Below are 18,026 nucleotides of genomic sequence, written 5' to 3'. Positions count from 1 at the left end.
CGTATAGAGAGTATAGAGCAGGGGACTCAACACACAACCCTGTGGTGAGCCGGTGTTAAGGCTAAGGGCTGTGGACATATGTGACCCTACTCTAACCCTCTGAGAACGTTCTGACAAAAAGTCCAAAACCCAGAGACAGGTGGAGTTGGAGAGTCCAATCGCCTCTAGCTTGGACACCAGTCTATGGGGGAGGATAGTGTTAAAAGCAGAGCTAAAATCCACAAACAGCAGCCTCACATAACTCCCCGGCTGCTCCAGATGGAACAGAGCAGCATGGAGAGTGGTAGTGATAGCGTCTTCCGTGGATCTATTTGCCCTGTATGCAAACTGGTAGTTGTCAAAAGTTGATGGAAGACAGGAAATAATGTGACGGCGCACCAGTTTCTCAAAACACTTCATGATGATTGGAGTCAGTGCAACTGGTCTGTAGTCGTTCAGACTACTGATTGTGGATTTTTTAGGCAGAGGAACAATAGTTGACGACTTCAGGCAGGGTGGGACAATAGACTGGTGTAAGGACTTGTTGAAGATCTTAGTAAAGACCCTCGCCAGCTGATCCGCACAGCCCTTCAACACCTTTCCCGTGATGCCATCAGGTCCAGCAGCCTTCCTCGGATTCACCATCCTCAATACCTGTCTCACCTCATGCTCCTCTACAGTGAATGAGGGGCCCCTATGGGCTGGTGGCTGTAATACCGGCGTCTCAGGTGGCTCCTTCTCGAAGCGAGCAAAGAAGAAGTTAAGCTCCTCCGCCAGCAAAGGGTCACCGTCGACAGCACCAAGGTTAGGTTTGTAGTTGGTAATATGCTGAATCCCCTGCCACATCTGTCTTGTGTTGTTACTCCTTAAATTATCCTCAATCCTCTGCCTATAGACCAGTTTTGCCCGTCGAATACCCCTCTTCAAGTTTGCTCTTGCCACACTGTAAAGCTGCACCTCGCCCGACCTAAAAGTTACTGTAAATTGGTCCAAGTACTTCCTTTTGAAGGGCAGGGTATAAATGTTCAAAAGAAAAACATAAACCCACTTTTACTTTCTTGTCTATAGAATATTTTATATATATATATATACTGTGTGTGTGTGTGTGTGTTTATTTCCTAGTCTATATAAGCAGTTCTGTTAAATGCTGTGAAAATATTTCCTTGCTCTGTCATGTCCTTATCTGTTTAACATGTACTATTATTGTATACCAGTAATTCCCAAACTGTTCCACATGAGAACTATTAGTGTGCCATGAGAAATGCATTGTATTAATTAAAGGTTTGTGTGAGCCCAGAAGTACCCCACCACAAAGGAGGATGTCTACAACATCCCTGCAAAAGTGATTCACTCTAACTTTATTTCCTTCTGGTCACTGTTGAGGGTAGGCAATTCTGCCATCTATGTCAGGCTGGTATGATTATAGCACTCAGTTGTTCTCTATGCAGAGATGCAAAAGGATTACTCTATTGCAGAGAAGACTACCTCTTGCATCTCTGTGTGATTCATTGCTCTGGACCTCCTCCTTCCAATTAGTGTTAGAAAGGAAAAAAGTAGAGGTTTTTGGAGGACATTTCCTATATGTAAACATATAGAAGCTTTTCAGTTACTCAAGTAGAATTATGTATAACTAACAAGCTTCTATGTTCCTGCACCAACAGAAGCTGGCCCCATAAAATAAAGTGACATACACATTACTGTTTACTCTGGTACACTCCCACTGGTGGTGTCTGAAGCTGTGTACAGTATACATCAAGTTAACCACAATGCATATCTACAATATAGTTTTCTTGGGAAAGACTGCTGTTTAATGTATTTTCCCCCTTAAAACCAGCTTCCGTCTAATTTGAAAATGTAAGACACATTCACTTTACAATCTGAGGTACTTTTGAGGTAGCTGTCATGCATGCACAATGACATGTATTTACAAAATTGTTATATGCACTGCAGCAGCAGTAGGATCAAGTCCCCAATCTTCTGAAAATAGGCACTGGGCTTTTGTACATAGTATGCACAGCACAAACCTTTGGATACCAGGCAGCTTGTCAGCTTAGCTAACAAAGTGTGGGATCTGAGAGAGGTTAGAAAATAAAATTACTGGAAACTACTTAAATCAGTTAACATGGATTTGTGATTCCTTCATTACTCTTCCTGTTCCTTTCACTCCCACATCAATCACTGTTGTTGTACTCCGGTTTCCAAATTAACTAAACCTGCTACAACTTGTTTCTTGTCATTAAACAGAACCTAAACATCAAAGTGGAACTGCACCAATCCATCCAGAACAGGAAGTGTGCATACTAATAAAGAGATGAAAGTTCCAACAAAATATTGTGCCATCAAGCCACATGTTCCCATTGTTTAAACCACTTTAGGGCAACCTTACAAACTTGAACAGCGGGAAAATGTTAGAAGTTTCTAACTGACGAGGAGGATAGCCTGATCCTTACTTAAAATAATAAGAAAAAGGATTCTAATCAGGATAATTGCGTATGAGTGTGAAATCTTACATAGCTTAAACTCATCCTATTTATGCCCTTAAATTGTTCCCCTTTTATACAACAAATTGCACTATTTTTCTGCTCTCCCTTTTCTTTCCCTGTAGTGCTCCCTTCGCTTTATGATCCAAACCCCGTCCTTATGCTCGCGCTAGGAAGTAGGACGTGACCAAAACTGTGGGCGCGCTAAGGATGCAGTAGCTTCACCTTGTGCTACTGCGCATGCTCTAATGCTTTCCCCTTTCCGAGCAGAGCGTTCTCGTCGCTAAGCAACCTGAAGGGGTGCATTGTGGGCTTGCGAAGGAGAGATATAGGCCCTAACGTTGACAACGACCCGGGGCTGCGTCGGTCGCCCGAGTCGAGGGAGGGAAGGCAGCGCTGACTTGCTGGACGTCTGACAAATTTCCTGAATATTGGTTGTCAATCTTATTACGCTTACAGGTTTTTTTAAAATTTTATTATTCTGTAATTATTTTACTGTTTTGAAAAATATTTTCAGCAGTGTAACTCTCGTTTTGGTGTTTGCTTTTACAGTACTGTATAGGAAAACCGACACAACTGGAGTAGCTAATCGCAGCTCCCGACTCCAGAAGAGTTTACCGTCCATTGAGGTAAGCATGAAATTTTAATAAGTTTTTCTTTAAAAAACACTTTGGGGTTTTTTGCTGTGATGGTTTGTATTGGGTTTTCCCATGATGATTTGTAATGCAAATACAAATATCAGTAAAAAACTGATTTTGCTGGTGCAAGAGCATCGGTGATGCAAGTTAACTGTTACACAAAAGTGTGTGCCGATGCAGCTGAGCGATTACTATCTGTTCAAACGCTGTTAGGAATTATCACCGTGGGCGTAGTAGACAGGATTTTTGTTAGGGGTGGCAGGCTTTTGTTGGAGGCAGAATCTCAGATTTGTATTGATTTTTATGGATTGGGGGGGCAACTGCCCTTTGCCCCCCCTTGGCTATGCCCATGATTATAACTTTTCTGATTTATTCCATTAGAAGTATATACTTGATCCTTATCAGTCTGGTTTTATTGCTTGCAACTGATGGTCATTACATTGTGAACCACAAAAAAAGCAAGGCATTCCAAGAGCAAGTTAAAAATGTAACAACTTTTAGGACTGCGGATTATCAAAACTTAGTTATAAAGTTCCCAAAATCATTTGATTTAACAATCTCCCTGGCAGTTGTCACTGTTATAGGTTCTATAATAAAAATGTTACTTCCTCACAGCTAGCGCCTATAAAGCTACTTTAGGTAACCAGCTTTTCTACATTGGCCAGCACAGTAGTCATCTAATTTTGAAAAGCTGCTTAGTAAATTTTGAAATGAATAGAGGGACCTTTCCATAGGTAGATTGCATAAAGGACAACACAGGATATACCACACAGTGTTTTTGATCTGGCCTGATCCACAAACACAAAGACTATACTTTGTTGGGCTGTTAAAGAATTTATTCAGAAAATATTCTGTGAGCATAAACTGATCCCAGAAGAAAAAGACTTAAGTTGCACACTTATTTGTAACAACCAGTGAACGCAATAAGACTTGAGCAGACAATCCTAATTGGAAGATACCTCAGAAGTAATCTAGTTCAATGCATAATTTATATGTTGTAACTATTTATGTAACTGGACTAACTGAATGCTGAAGATAAAGGTAAATATTTTAACGTAGTCAATGTTTTATAGGTTAAAATGATGAAAAATGTCCACCTGGCAACCGAAGCAGATGAAGATGATATTTATTCTGGTTACAATGACTATAATCCTACCTTTGATACAGAGGTAAAAATATGGTGATACCAAGTTTATATGTGGATATTTTACAGTTTTGGTGTGATAAGGAAGCACATGCCCTGTTTCCATAACCATCTGCTACAATGCATAGAAGCAGAAATGAAAATATGCAGAACAGTTTGGATCAGCGTAATTGATATTAAAAAGCTTGAACTAGTGAAATAATGTACTACTTTGAGTCTGCATACAAATGTAGCAAAGGCCATGGGTGATATCCAATGTAAGCCATACTCGAAGTCAACCTGCTGTAACTTAAGTCCATTAATTTAAGTGGGTTTAGTCTGAGCATGATTTCATTCTCTATCACCCTATAAGAACAAGTTAGTGAAATCAAATGAAATGCGTGTCTGTATTATCTAACTACACCAGCAAACAAAATGAATTGCAAAGTTAATTATTCCAATGTTTATCTTTTTTATGTTGTTTTAGGATTTAGAGAATGATCCAGCTTTTCAACAAGCTGTGAAAACTAGTCATGGTAGAAGACCTCCTGTAAGTAAATATTAAGAATTAAAATATATCAAAGTAAGCATGTGTAAGCACTTCTAGAAGCTGCATTTCTGCTGTAACAAGTTCAGCTTATAGGCTTATTAGTCCCACTAAGTTCATCAAGTCTTTCTTTCTGCTGAATATGCTTAAGATAGCAGCAGCCTTTGCTATTTTCATGCCCAGCAGAAGTAGTAAAGAAAGATTCTGGGGGCCATATCTGTGGCCTCATACCCACAAGGCACATACTTTCTTGCTGAGCAACAGATGATTTTCTATCAGTGTTGACTTTCTGATCAACCATTTAGTAATACAGTAGGTTGGTCTGTTGCTTCAATAGATCTGATATGTTATGAATGCCCCTGTTTTTGGACAGTAGGAGACAGTCTTGTCTGAATTCTGCGAGAGTCACAACTTTTTAGTCTCTTGTCAAGAGGTTGCTCCAAAAACACAACATGACGACATTAAAACAATTTTGTATTTTCTCACGAATAAAGGGAAAAAACATTTTTAGAAATTGGTATATAGCTTTACTGTACTTTTCTGTAGTAATTATATTTTTAATACAGTATGCTAGTTTCTTTGAATGAATACATCATTCTTGCTTAACCTTTAATCTTTTCTAATAAGCTTACAGCCAAAGTTCCAGGTACATCAGGTTCACGACCCTTAGCTACTGGATATGGGGTAGGTTTTTATTTTGTACTGAAATTTACTCAGCTTTTCTTTCTTTGGCTCAGCACTTTCTCCAATGAACCAATACACATTGCTGTTTAATTTCTGATTCCAATAAGCCTATACGGTTGCATAGCGATGGGTCTCACATTATGCATAGATGTAACAGGGATTAATGCCATACAGTGACAAGTGAAGTTCTTTGGCTGAAGGATCTCAGGGTGGTCTTCAGGTCACATAGTACAAACCCAGGAACTGGTCCTGGTACTTGTTGGCATTTGTCTTTCTCATGGTTTGTTTCACCTGCCATTCTTTGAATGAGATTACTTTCCCACTTCAGAGAACATCAGTGTGAAGCTAGTGTTGCTTGTGCAGGGTGGAGAAGACGATTGGAGTTGTATCTTTCTCTGCTGCAGTTTAGAAATCTGGTATCTGCAGTGAGAGTTCCCATCCTTAGTTCTGTAAATTCTGTAATAATAGAGCAGTGTTCCCTTTATGCTGTTAGAACAGTGTCCTCTGAGATCCAGCCCTGTTCTTCCCTTAGAAGCAGAGCATGCAGTGATTATTGACTTTAAATATTTTCTTACATTGTGCTAGTCAAAGACAACACTATCTTCATCAATGGGCAGACCAATGACAGCAGCTTTACAGGTAATATTGCTACAATTCTTTATAGTATATCGACAAGCATCAGTGTAATATATAGATCAAGTCAAGAGACAGGTCATTATGGCGAAGAGTTGAACTTCAAGCAGACAGAAAAGAGATGAGAAAAAGGGGTGGGAGAACAAAACTCAATGAACACAACATTACATTTAATCTGTCTTTTTCTAAGCTATCGTTATCTGTTTGTTTCTTCATAATTGTCATTGTATTTATCATGGGCTTCTAAAAGCTGAAGGTGTGTCTAGATTAAAATAAGCTTATGCCTTTTCACGTATCAGCTTATTGCTTGGTTTGGTGTATTTCCAAACATAGACCGGTTTCTTTCATGCTGCAGAAGATGGAGGAATCTGTAGTAGGTAAGAAGCTAGAAAAGTTTCAGGTTGTGTTGTGTTGCCACCAGGTTACAGGAGGGGTAAGCTTGGTCAAATTCCTGAAGATGTTCTGTACTGCAACATTTGAAAGTACCTCTCTGGCATCAAGTCTGAAATGTGCTTCTTGTCTTGTAATACAGTGGTACCCCGCAAGACGAATGCCTCGCAAGATGGGAAACCCGCAAGACAAAAGGGTTTTCCGTTTGCGAGTTGCTTCGCAAGACGAATTTCCCTATGGGCTTGCTTCGCAAGAAGAAAGCCAATAGGGAAATCTCCGGGGACCTCTTTTAAATGCTGGCGGTGGGGAGCAAAGCCTTTCCCCCCCCCTCCGGCCTTCAGAAGAGGTCCAGGAAGGCCGGCGGGGGCCGAAAGGCTTTGCTCCCCACCGCCAGCATTTTAAAAGCGGTCCGGGATAGCAGGGAAGCGCTTCCCGCTATCCCGGACGGCTTTTGAAGGCAGGCGGGGGGGAGCAAAGACTTTCGCCCCCCACCGGCCTTCAGAAGAGGTCCAGGACCTCTTCTGAAGGCTGGCGGGGGGCGAAAGTCTTTGCTCCCCCCGCCTGCCTTCCCGGGGGCTTTAAAATCGCCCCGGGACAGCGGAGAAGTCCGCTGTCTGGGGCGATCTTAAAATGCTGGCGGGCGGCAGCGAAGCCTTCGCTGCCGCCCACCAGCATTTTAAAAAACCCCGGGACAGCGGAGAAGTCCTCTGCTGTCCCGGGGTTTTTTAAAATGCTGGGGGTGGGAAGAAAAGCCCTTGTCCCCCCCCCCAGCCTTCAGAAGAGGTCGGGGGACAGACTGTCCCCGGACCTGGTCTGAAGGCGGTTTCCATAGGAACGCATTGATTGATTTTTCAATGCATTCCTATGGGAAACCGTGCTTCGCAAGACAAAAAACTCGCAAGACGAAAAAACTTGCGGAACGAATTAATTTCGTCTTGCGAGGCACCACTGTACAGTCAAATGCAGAAGCTGTGCTCTCATCACTTAGATTAATCCAAGTGATTAATCAGCCAGTAAAAGCAGGGGTCCAGAGGGCATGTGATCAGTTGCATGTCTGTGACTATCCTGTCCGCATCATCAGGCTGCATCAACTGGAAATGATCCCATAACAGTGGGCCAGATGTAACATTGGAGACTTCAACTGGATTTGGTTTGGTAGCATCCAAGTCACTTTGAAATCAGATGCCTTTGCCCTCAAAGTGTCTTGCAAAGCTCTTACAGCTAGTTACCATGTACTCCAGGAGTCTGTCCCTTGAATCTGGGGTAATGAGTCTCTGGTCCTCATGCAACAACCCTGTCAGCTGATTCCTCAAGGATGCAATAGATGCAGTGAAGAATGACTTCTTTGCTGCCTTCACCCATGTGGTAGGCATGATTATGTGTCATAGTGTGTGTTCAGTTGGCTTCAGAGCAAGATTTGCAATCCAGTCTTCATGTAGTCTTCATCAACCACAGCTCCTTGGAGTACCAGGGAACAATACAGTGTCCACCATTTCTCAGCCTTTTGGTATTGTACCTTTGTTAGTCTTTCTTACATTGGAAGCTCCTGAAGAAGGGCTACCAATAATTATTTACCAGCATCCTGAGACAATGTGACATATCATCTAATGGAAAGCAATCCATTAGTAAAACCATTGTCTCCTTTCCCCCATTTGTTCTGCAGGGTGGGGGAAAACTTCAACGTATATTGTGCAGCCTTTTGCTATGTCTAAACTTTATCAGTATTTTAGAAATGGTAAAATTAGATTGTTTAAAGAGACGAGTGTAAGATTATTCTGAATGCATTAAGACTGATGCATTTTAGTAAAGTACAGTTACCGAGAAGTAAGGCTCATTGGGGTCAGTGGGGTTTGCTCCAAAGTAAGCGTGTACAGCAGCAGCAGAGTACTATAACAGAACAAGAAGCATTTATCATCTGTGATCTTAGCATGGTGGGGCTACAGTACTAAATTCTGAGATAAGCCTCTGCTGCTGCCTTTTTCTATCAAAGAAAGGGTATCTTCCTGCTCTATGACTTAAAGTTTGAAATGCCTGATGCCATATGGCATCAGGTGCTTGGTGGGTGAGTGGCTCTGCCCATTTGTCAAAATGGCCTGTGAAGGGTGGGCCAATTTGTTTATTCTGTGAACGGCTGTGAGATCTTTTAATGAAGTGTTGTATATAAAATTAATGAATAATAACAATAAATAATAATTCTTGGATGTAGTCCTGGCCAGATGCCATTCTCCATCTCTGTTGTAGAGTATTGCAGTCTTGACAGGAGTTCAACTAGTGTATTACTTATAGAGTACCTTAAAGGTCATATAATTCAGAGTGATATAATTTATAAAGCCCTGCTTCCTCAGTTATCCATATAAATAAGCTTTTGTTTTTAAAGGATGGTGTTGCTCGACCGATGACAGCAGTTCAGGCAGCAGGTTACACCAAAGCAGTTTCCAGAGGTACAGTTTTAGAAGAATCCTTGGCAATAATAGGTTTTTTTAAAAGCCTTGGGAAGGCACTTTCTTACAGTTCACACTATTTACTAATCTGCAGGTTCTGTATTTGATCCTCTTGGTCAAGCAAGGGGACCAGCTCCTCCCCTAGAAACAAAGAATGAAGATAGGTATGTGGACAATGTTTGACTTTTGCAGTTAAATGCTTCAGATCTGTTTTGTTGTTGTTGTTCAGTAATTTTTCATTAAGATTCCACCATTTGTGTATCTGGATTCTGAAGAGAAAGAAAAGAATATGATGAGAAGAGGCTTTTTGCTGTGCCTTTATTTTTCTTAGGTTGCTACAATATGATTTTGATAATGTAGCAGTGGTCCTGGGTTCTCTCACTATATGGTCAGTTGTACAAAGTTTAGCTTGCTTTCTGTGGGAAAGTGCTTTGCTGGCACGTTTTGATTTTTTAATATAAAAGCTAATAAGTTAACAACAGAGCTGCATTTAGCTATATATCTACTAGCATGAATGAATTCAAAAATATATTATTTACATGTTGGTGGATCTGCAGACATAAATCGGAACGAGGCTGGCCAGCTGTGCACAATAACAGCAGAATCTTAAAGCAGCCAAAAATAATGGGGCTTCAGCAGCTTCTTTTAATTTCTTCTTCCTAGACCACCAAGTAAGGCATGCCTTTTAATGATCAAATGTGTTGTAATTTATCATCATCAATATTTATTAAATTTTGATAGCGTTCCATTACAATGTTCCTTGTGAGGCTGATGATACAGAATTAAACAATGACTGCAGTACAAAAATAAGGATCTAAATCAACATTTATAAAATATTTCCCATGGCAAACAGATGCAAAGTAGTTTGTTGGCCAAGGCTTAGTTAAAACGCTAAGCACCAAGTTAATTGTAGAAGGGAACTGAATGATTATTCTCAAGGGTTCTGTTTGGATTCAAAATCAGAGTGACATGGTAAAAGTAAAAAATCTTTTTTCATGTAAGGAATAAAGCAGTTTGTAGCAACTGGAAAAGCTCACTGCTAAGGGTCACATCAGTCTTTATATTTTATTTATTCCTTTTTGTATTCCTGAGGCTTATAAGATTATAAAAAAAACTCCACAATAATATGATGTATGCAGTTGCAAGAATAATAGCAGCTTATAAAGAAATGGCATCATCAAAAGTTGGAAGATTAAAATACAAGTCAGAACAGAGACGAGAATAAAACAATTATTCCAATACCAGAAATCTTTCAGGTGCCAGGTGATTGCCCCCCACCCCATCTGTAGGTTGGAACCAGGGAAGTGCAAGCTGATTTCTGCTCATGCAACAGGGTGTTCTCACTGAAATATGCTTTTGAGAATTGGGGGACCCTCCAGAATGGCTTGGGATGGAGAGTAGGGTCCTGCAGTGTGAAGGAAGAATCACTGGAATTGGAGGAGGGGCACATTTCATTGGTGGAAGTGCCTTTCTGCTCATGCAAAGCACATTTGAATCCAACCCCTTGATGGTAGCAGGCAAACTCCTACATCTGAAGAGAGTATTCTATAAATGTACCACCAGAGAAGACTCCCATCACCAGCTTAGTCAGTTGTTGTTGTTTTTAAAAAGCACACATTACCAGTGGTGTTTAATTTTTGTCATGGTATTTGTAGAACTTCGTGATAATTTGATTCCATTGTGTTCCCTAACTTTAGTCCAGAGGGAAAGATTAAGCAGTTGGAAAAAAAAGTGAACGAGTTAGTTGAAGAAAGCTGCATTGCTCACAGTTGCGGAGACTTAAAGTTGGTAAGTCATAGCCTTTCATTTAAGCTGCTGCTTTTCAGCTTAGTTGGCATACTGATAGCTGAAGCATATGAGATGGCTGCCACAAAGAAAGCTTGCCTGTGGAAGCATTCCGTGAACATCCCATAACATAGGAAGTCATTTGCCACACAAATTGGCCCATTCATTTGTTAGAGGTAACACAGTGGTGGTGCACTTGTGCAGAGCCATCAATCACTGACTCCCTTGTGTTAAGATACTGACATATGCAAGTATATTTATATGTGATAGATTGTACATGAAACACTTAAATTGACTAGCACTTCACCACTGGCCTGTCTATTTCAGACACAGTACATTTCCTCCTGGAAGAAATGCTGCCTGTTTCTGTTCTCAAAATGCATTTCTTAGAACCCAAGCCATGGAAACTCTCCTGGCTATTTAGTGTCCGTAAACTATATAGAGACAGATATAGATTTTTTACTAGCCCCCTGGTGTGTGTGTGTATTTGTCCCTAAAGAAACACTATTGAATTTAGCCAGAAAGTACAATGAGAGCTGCAATTTCTACTATATCTCTAATTTGATCATTCTTTCTGTGTGAATATGCTGTTTCTTGTTCTTTTACTGTTCTACTTACTGTCTTTATGTATGCTATAAAAATGTGTGTGTATAAGTGAAAATAATTTTTTTCATACAATATTTTCTAAAGAAGGGCAGAAGGTGCTACTGAAATGTGATTTGTTTCTTTAAGGCTCTTGAAAAGGCGAAAGATGCTGGAAGGAAAGAAAGAGCTTTAGTAAGACAACGTGAACAAACTATGTCTCCTGCCAACATCAACCTAGATCTTACTTACACTGTAAGTACTTGTCTATTTAGCAGATCAGTTTCTGTCCTACCCTTTCTCAAGGACTTGAGGAAGGTAATGACAGTTCAGGGGGGAAATATATACAAGAAGAACAGTATTCCAGTTTATCAAATAGAGTGCATGTCTAAAACGTGAAGAATGGTGATATTCATATGTGAATGCTGACACTCGGATGAATTTTGTAAATGCCTAAAATTAGAACTATACATTGTCTTGCCTCCGCGATGTTAATTCAGCCACCTGGGATCTAGGGGGATTTAGTGAAGGAAGGGAGGGAGACAATGCATCCCTGAAATACTGTCTTCTCCATAGTGAAGCCAGTTGCTGGTGTTGTCATTCCATTATGCTGCTGCTGCTTCTGGCTCCTCCAGGGGGCAGCTACTCTCTTGCTACTATGCTGACTGATGCATCATTTGTGATTATGAAATTCAAAGTTGGTTGTTTCTATCATATGATGTAAATGTTCTCACTTATTTTCTTTCAGGTGCTCTTTAATTTGGCCAGCCAGTACTCTGCTAATGAAATGTATGCAGAAGCATTAAATACCTATCAGGTCATAGTGAAAAACAAGATGTTTGTCAATGGAGGTAGGTTACACCCACAAAACCCAAACATTCAAATCAGTTATTGGGTACATCCTAGGAGATGGGGACTCTTGGTCAGTTTCTTTAATTTGCATTAAAACGAGTGAGAAGTGAGAATTGGCAGCATCTCCTGATCCAACTCTGAATTCTGATTGTGTTATTGTGATTAGTTTGAAATCTGAAGTCATATATATTTGTATACTTACAAATTCTGTACAGATGCCAAATACTGGTTGCTTTCAGCTAAGATGACTTTATACTGCTATAGTTTGTTTCCTTCAAAAATAATTTGATAAATTCACAACCTCCCTCTTTTCAAAGTCACGTTTATTCCAAACACAAATGCACTTTTGGAGTCAATTCAGATTTTCCTATTAGGTTAAAACATGCAGGAAAAGGTACTGGGAACAAGTCCAAACCTACCCCAGCCTGCCTGCTTCCCCCCTGCGCTGCCACTGCTCCCCACTTTCCCTTAGTAGAAGCCAGGCTAAGAGAGTAGATTCAAGCTAGTTTTGTGCTGGGCAAGAAGTTGCTTTTTACTCAAGGAGAATGGGCAACAGGAGAGTTTATGCTATCCTAAGGCCTGCTACTACACTCCTTAACCTGGCAGAAAATGAACCGAACTTTTTTTTATGCCATTGCTTATTGCCACCAATAGTAGTTTCCCATTTCAAGCAATCACATAATCATTTTGCCAGCAGATTGCTCATCCTTGCCCAGTAATTTAAAGGCTGCAGATTCATCTGTATCCAAGGTATAGATTTTCTGCATGTAACCCGAGTAAAATCCTGTGCGAGTCATGGGATACATCTGTGTCTCATTCTGTGCATTGTTTAATAGGCATGCTGAAGGTGAACATGGCAAATATTTATTTGAAGCAGAGAAACTATTCAAAAGCTATCAAATTTTACCGAATGGCTCTAGATCAGATTGCAAGTGTCCATAAAGAAATGAGGTGAGTTCCAACGAGAATAACTTTGACATTATTTGCTTATAATAATGTGATAAAAACAGTTAGAAAAAACTTTATAATAAGTTATAAAAACAAAAAATGCCTAAGGAGGTCCACCAGGCTTGGCTTCTTCCTATTTTTTGGAGGCTAGGTCAGACGTTTCTGTGTAGATGGGTTTTCAATTGATTTAACTTCTGTCTTTGTTTTATCTTGGGGCCAAAGTTTACATGATGGAGGCAGTCATGCCTGTGCATTCACCTATCTGCCCTCTTCATGTATAATGTTGAGAGGAGGAGTGTCTAACATTAACAATATACAAATTTAGTATTTATTATTACACAAATAAAATAAATAAATAAATAAATAGCATTAACAGCAACATGTGAACATGGATGAGAGCCAGGTTGCACTCTTGTTGCATCTCCATTACTTTGGGCATTTTTCTTCCACTCTACTAGCAGTGAGCCAGGCTGGGAAATACCAAGGGAGGTAAAGTGGGGAAAGTTTCATCTCTACTCACAGTCTGCCCCTTTTAATATAAATTATTGTCATTATAATCATCATCTTCCTACCCTACACCCCTATTTATGGTTAAATGGGGCTGACACATGGCTGTTTTTGGCCTAGTTTGGCCCTTGACTGGTTGCTGTTTTATTGTTTATAATATTGATTACATTGTTTAAATAATAGTATTTTTCAATCTACTCCTGTACGATAAGGATCTAATGGTTATTTACTTATTTAGGATTAAAATAATGCAGAACATTGGAGTCGCATTTATTAAGACTGGTCAATATACAGACGCCATTAGCTCATTTGAGCACATTATGAGCACATCGCCAAACCTAAAAGCAGGCTTCAACTTGATCCTTTGCTATTTTGCTACTGGAGATAGAGAACAAATGAAAAAGGCTTTCCAGAAATTAATTGCGGTGCCACTGGGAATTGATGATGACGACAAATACATTTCACAAGGAGTAAGTAGGAGCAAAGTTATATCTCCAATTCATAGGGCAAATAAGCTTGAGATGTTGATTACAGGGGTTCTTTGTTGGTATATTCCAGTGGTAGTGTTGGTTCAAATCCCACATGTGTCATGCTGAGAGGGGGATGAGCTGCTTAGCTCGGGGCTGTTGGTCTAGGGCAGGGGTGGAGGCCCTTGAGCTGAGGTTGGGGGGCACATTTCTTCCCTTTGGGACTTTCCCCTCCCCAGTCCACAACCCTCACTGCCCTTGTTTGAATGCATTTGGGTGAATGGATTGCAGTTCTGAACTGTGATGATGCCTCTTGCTTGACTGTGGAAGGGATAATGTGTTTAGAAACTCCAACTTTTGCATAGTTGCAATGCAGTCTGTTGTAGTTCTTTCAGCATTCTGTTACCAACAGTGACCAGCCAGATGCTGCTGAGAAAACCATAAGCATGGCATGCAAGCAACAACTCTTTCCTCTTGTTGTCCCCTTTGGGGGGGGGGAGTAATTATTTTTCTGATAAAAAATATGACATGTAATGTACTGTAGTTTAGTCTGTTCTCATATGTATATGTGGGTTTGTATACATCCTCATCTGCTGTTGATGCAGCTGTAGTGAATAGACATTCATTTGCCTTATTTAGGATGATACACATACAAACCTACTGATTGAAGCTATTAAAAACGACAGCTTGCGGCAAATGGAGCGTGAAAGGTAAAGTTTGAAGTCCTTTCAAAGTTGCACCATCATAGTGTGTTCTATGAATGTGTGGAACAGCTGAACAGAGGTCTGGTCTAGATTACTGATTAAGCAAATATTGAACTCTCACCTTTTTTTTCTTTGCCATCCCTGTTTTTCTATGTAACTTCAAGTACCCATGTTCAGTCCTATTTGAGCTTTTTGTTTAGCTTTGCTTTTCTATTTTTATTTTTTACACTTCTGCAAGCATATGGTTTTCCCCAAGTCCCTCTTGTGTGTGGATGGTACTCCTTTGGCTACAGAAGGATCCAGACTCAAGGAATGAGTTCACTATTACTATATAGGGTGTAGACACTACTACTGTTAATGCATCGGATGAAGTGCTCTGTATAGTTCACAAATGCTTATGCCATAATATATCCAATAGTTTTTAAGGTGCCGCAAGACTCTTGGTGTTGTGTTCTGCTTCTATATGTTTGTGAGATTTGTTTGAAATAATTTTTTGTGCTTTAAAGGAAAGCTACAGCAGAAAAGTATATCATGACGGCTGCTAAACTAATTGCTCCAGCGATTGAAACATCATTTGCTGTAGGCTATGATTGGTAGGTGGCATTTTTTCGGCTGAGTTGCCTTTCTCAGATCACTTATTTCAGAAAACTCACGTGTAAGTCAGTGGTTCACCAATTACAGCCTGTAGTAGTTTGGCCCAAGCTATGTATACCATTTTCTGCTTGTATTACATTTCACCAAGGCAACTATCTGTAAACAAACAATAAATGTCCATAAAAATGGCAAAATAATATCACCAGTAAATAAAGAGTTCACTTGTAATATGTTGTATTACAAGTCAACTCTTTATTTACTGTGTTTGCTATTGTTTAAGGTAAAACTGATTTGGGAAAGAAGCTACTTTTGCCAATTATATGGATGTTTATTGTTTGTTTACAGGTGATATTATCTTGGTGATATTATCTTGTGTCGATTGCAGTAATCATTGTATCAGCACCCTGTTCATTGTTTTCTTGCATTACAGTTCCTCATTTTAAAATGTGGCAATTCCTAAAGGTTTAAATGTTAAACTCTTAATTCAGCAACCACATGATGTTCTCCCTAGGGTTACAATGAAACAAGTCACAGTTCATTCATAGTATACTTGCCTGTCAGACCTCCAGAGTGTAAATCCTAATCTGAGAAGTGGTACTATAGGTAGTGGCTCAGAATGAGAGCTGTGAGCTAGGAAATCCCTGGTTCAAATCACACCACAGCCATAAACGTCCTCATTGGCCTTTGGCAAGCAGCTATCTCTCAGTCTCAGTCTGAAGTATAGTAGTATTGCAATAATAATAATACTGAGCCACCATACAGGGCCGCTATAAGTCAGGCCTCTGGAATTTTTCACTTGCCAAGATAGACTCAGTGCATTAGCCTGTTAATAGACCACCAAGTGTATAATAAGCCCCTGTTGCCTGTTTGCAACTGTAAACAAGCACGTCGTTTGTTTGGATCCTAAAACCAATATATTGGATTCGCCTGTAACTGATGCTTGGGAAAAACTGTACAGTTGCTTTCTTGACTTAGAGAGGCTCACTGCAACCAATAATTTCTCTCTTTTTTATTCTGTTCCAGGTGTGTGGAAATGGTAAAAGCTTCTCAGTATGTGGAGTTAGCCAATGACCTGGAAATCAATAAAGCAATTACATATTTGAGGCAAAAGGACTTTAATCAGGTATGATGGTGTACATAGCTTCCGCCTTATTTTATCCTTACAACCACCCTGTAATGCAAATTAGGCTGCAAATGTCTGACTACCCCAGCCACCGTGACAGTCTGTGTTCTAAGCAGTGGCATTTGCCACCAATCACTACTTGTTTTCTTGGAGATCGTAGAATCATAGAATTGTAGTTAGAAGGGATCCCTAGGGTCATCTAGTCCAGCCGCCTGCAATGCAATCTCATACATGACAGATGGCCATCCAACCTCTGCTTAAAAATCTCCCAGGAAGAGTAATCCACCACCTCTCATGGGAGTCTGTTCCATGGTCGAACAGCTCTTACTGTCAGAAGGTTCTTCCTGATGTTTAGCCAGAATCTCCTTTCTTGTTATTCCAGGTAGCCAGTGGGAATTTTTTTGCTGTGCTCCTAAGCTTGCCTCTAACTACTGCAAGGTCCAGGGCAAGCTGCACTCACTCTTTCCCTTGTTAACAAGTGATACCATAATGAAATAAAAAGTGTGCCATCTACACACTGATATTATAGGAATACTGTGATTGACATTGAGATGGTGGGCAAATCAACTGGCTATATTTGACTGGTCCTTTGACCAAAGTGCCAACTCTTGGTAGGACTGGTTTGTGTAATGTGTCTGTCCTAAATGTTTCTCTTCCACTCATACGTTTAATTTATTGTTGTTCTCAGCTCAGTTTATCTCTATGTTTATCAAAATGTTACTTTTCCTTTCCTTTTAATTATTCCTTTCCTTCTTTTATACTATCTCTCCATTTTATTTGGTACTGTAAGTATGAAGAGGTAGGTACTATACCAATACCTATTACAAGATGAAATTTGCATAGGTTTAGTGTAGTTTGTCAGTCTTTCAAAGAATCGGCAGCACTTAATGACTGGGTAAAGATTAATTGTCCCTTGCATTTTCTTCTCCTGCAGCTCAAGCCCAGCTTTTCACCTAAATCTGGAATTAACTGTCCAGGGAACTGAATGTTGATTCAACAGTCATGTTTATTAGGGTTGCCATACATCCGGAATTTCCAGGACATAGCCGGGATTCGACTGTTGGAAACAGTGTCTGGGCGGAAAGTGGTTAAATGTCCGAGAAAATCTGGACGTATGGCAACTCATGATGGAAGTGTAGAGTCTGGCAAATGTCCTTTAAAATAGCTCAAAACGGGGGGTGGGGGGTGGGCAGTGTTGCATGTACATTTATTATTTATTTACTTTATAATAATTAAATGTACAGTCATAGCCATACCGATAGAAAGAGCTGAATCTGTTTTTAAATTTGAAAAAGTGCTTCAGGGAGGGGAAGGAAGGTGGACTACTGATGTCACTGGCTTCCAACCAATCAGCACTCTGCACAGCCATCTTGCGCTGTACACACACAGAAGTGTTTTCCTCTGGGCTCCATCTGCGAGAAAGGCTGTGCTGCACTTCTAAAACATAAATCTAAAACAAAGCACTGGGGGCGTGCTTCTGCTGCAGACTCTGTACGCATCCTCCTTCCGCTATTAATTCTTATTAAATTAGGGTCCTTGGTTAGGCAAG

The 18,026-nt window shown here is 40.2% G+C and overlaps 1 protein-coding gene and 1 long non-coding RNA gene across 3 annotated transcripts in view; both read left to right on the top strand.

The window, feature by feature from the left end:
* Window positions 1-2,737: 2,737 nt before the first annotated feature.
* Window positions 2,738-18,026, top strand: part of IFT88 (intraflagellar transport 88) — a 33,652-nt gene continuing 18,363 nt past the window's right edge. The window contains exons 1-16 of one of the 2 annotated variants that reach the window (XM_083736480.1): window positions 2,738-2,893; window positions 3,022-3,088; window positions 4,171-4,266; window positions 4,708-4,770; window positions 5,395-5,451; window positions 6,037-6,090; window positions 8,852-8,915; window positions 9,010-9,079; window positions 10,613-10,703; window positions 11,433-11,537; window positions 12,031-12,133; window positions 12,971-13,085; window positions 13,828-14,059; window positions 14,696-14,766; window positions 15,267-15,353; window positions 16,378-16,477. In XM_083736480.1, the coding sequence (XP_083592606.1) occupies window positions 4,177-4,266; window positions 4,708-4,770; window positions 5,395-5,451; window positions 6,037-6,090; window positions 8,852-8,915; window positions 9,010-9,079; window positions 10,613-10,703; window positions 11,433-11,537; window positions 12,031-12,133; window positions 12,971-13,085; window positions 13,828-14,059; window positions 14,696-14,766; window positions 15,267-15,353; window positions 16,378-16,477 (1,302 nt within the window). In that variant the 5' untranslated portion in view covers window positions 2,738-2,893; window positions 3,022-3,088; window positions 4,171-4,176. Of the gene's footprint in view, window positions 2,919-3,021; window positions 3,089-4,170; window positions 4,267-4,707; window positions 4,771-5,394; window positions 5,452-6,036; window positions 6,091-8,851; window positions 8,916-9,009; window positions 9,080-10,612; window positions 10,704-11,432; window positions 11,538-12,030; window positions 12,134-12,970; window positions 13,086-13,827; window positions 14,060-14,695; window positions 14,767-15,266; window positions 15,354-16,377; window positions 16,478-18,026 lie in introns of both variants that reach the window. The other variant, XM_083736481.1, reaches the window with a different exon arrangement.
* Window positions 16,489-17,650, top strand: LOC310844040. Its single transcript, XR_014563907.1, has 2 exons — window positions 16,489-16,633; window positions 16,716-17,650. It is a non-coding gene; the product is annotated as an uncharacterized lncRNA (long non-coding RNA).

Source organism: Podarcis gaigeae (assembly GCF_964106915.1).
Source record: "Podarcis gaigeae genome assembly, chromosome: 4".
NCBI classification, from domain to species: domain Eukaryota; kingdom Metazoa; phylum Chordata; class Lepidosauria; order Squamata; family Lacertidae; genus Podarcis; species Podarcis gaigeae.
The sequence above is the reverse complement of the archived record's forward strand: the minus strand, read 5'-3'. Positions and strand labels throughout refer to the sequence as shown.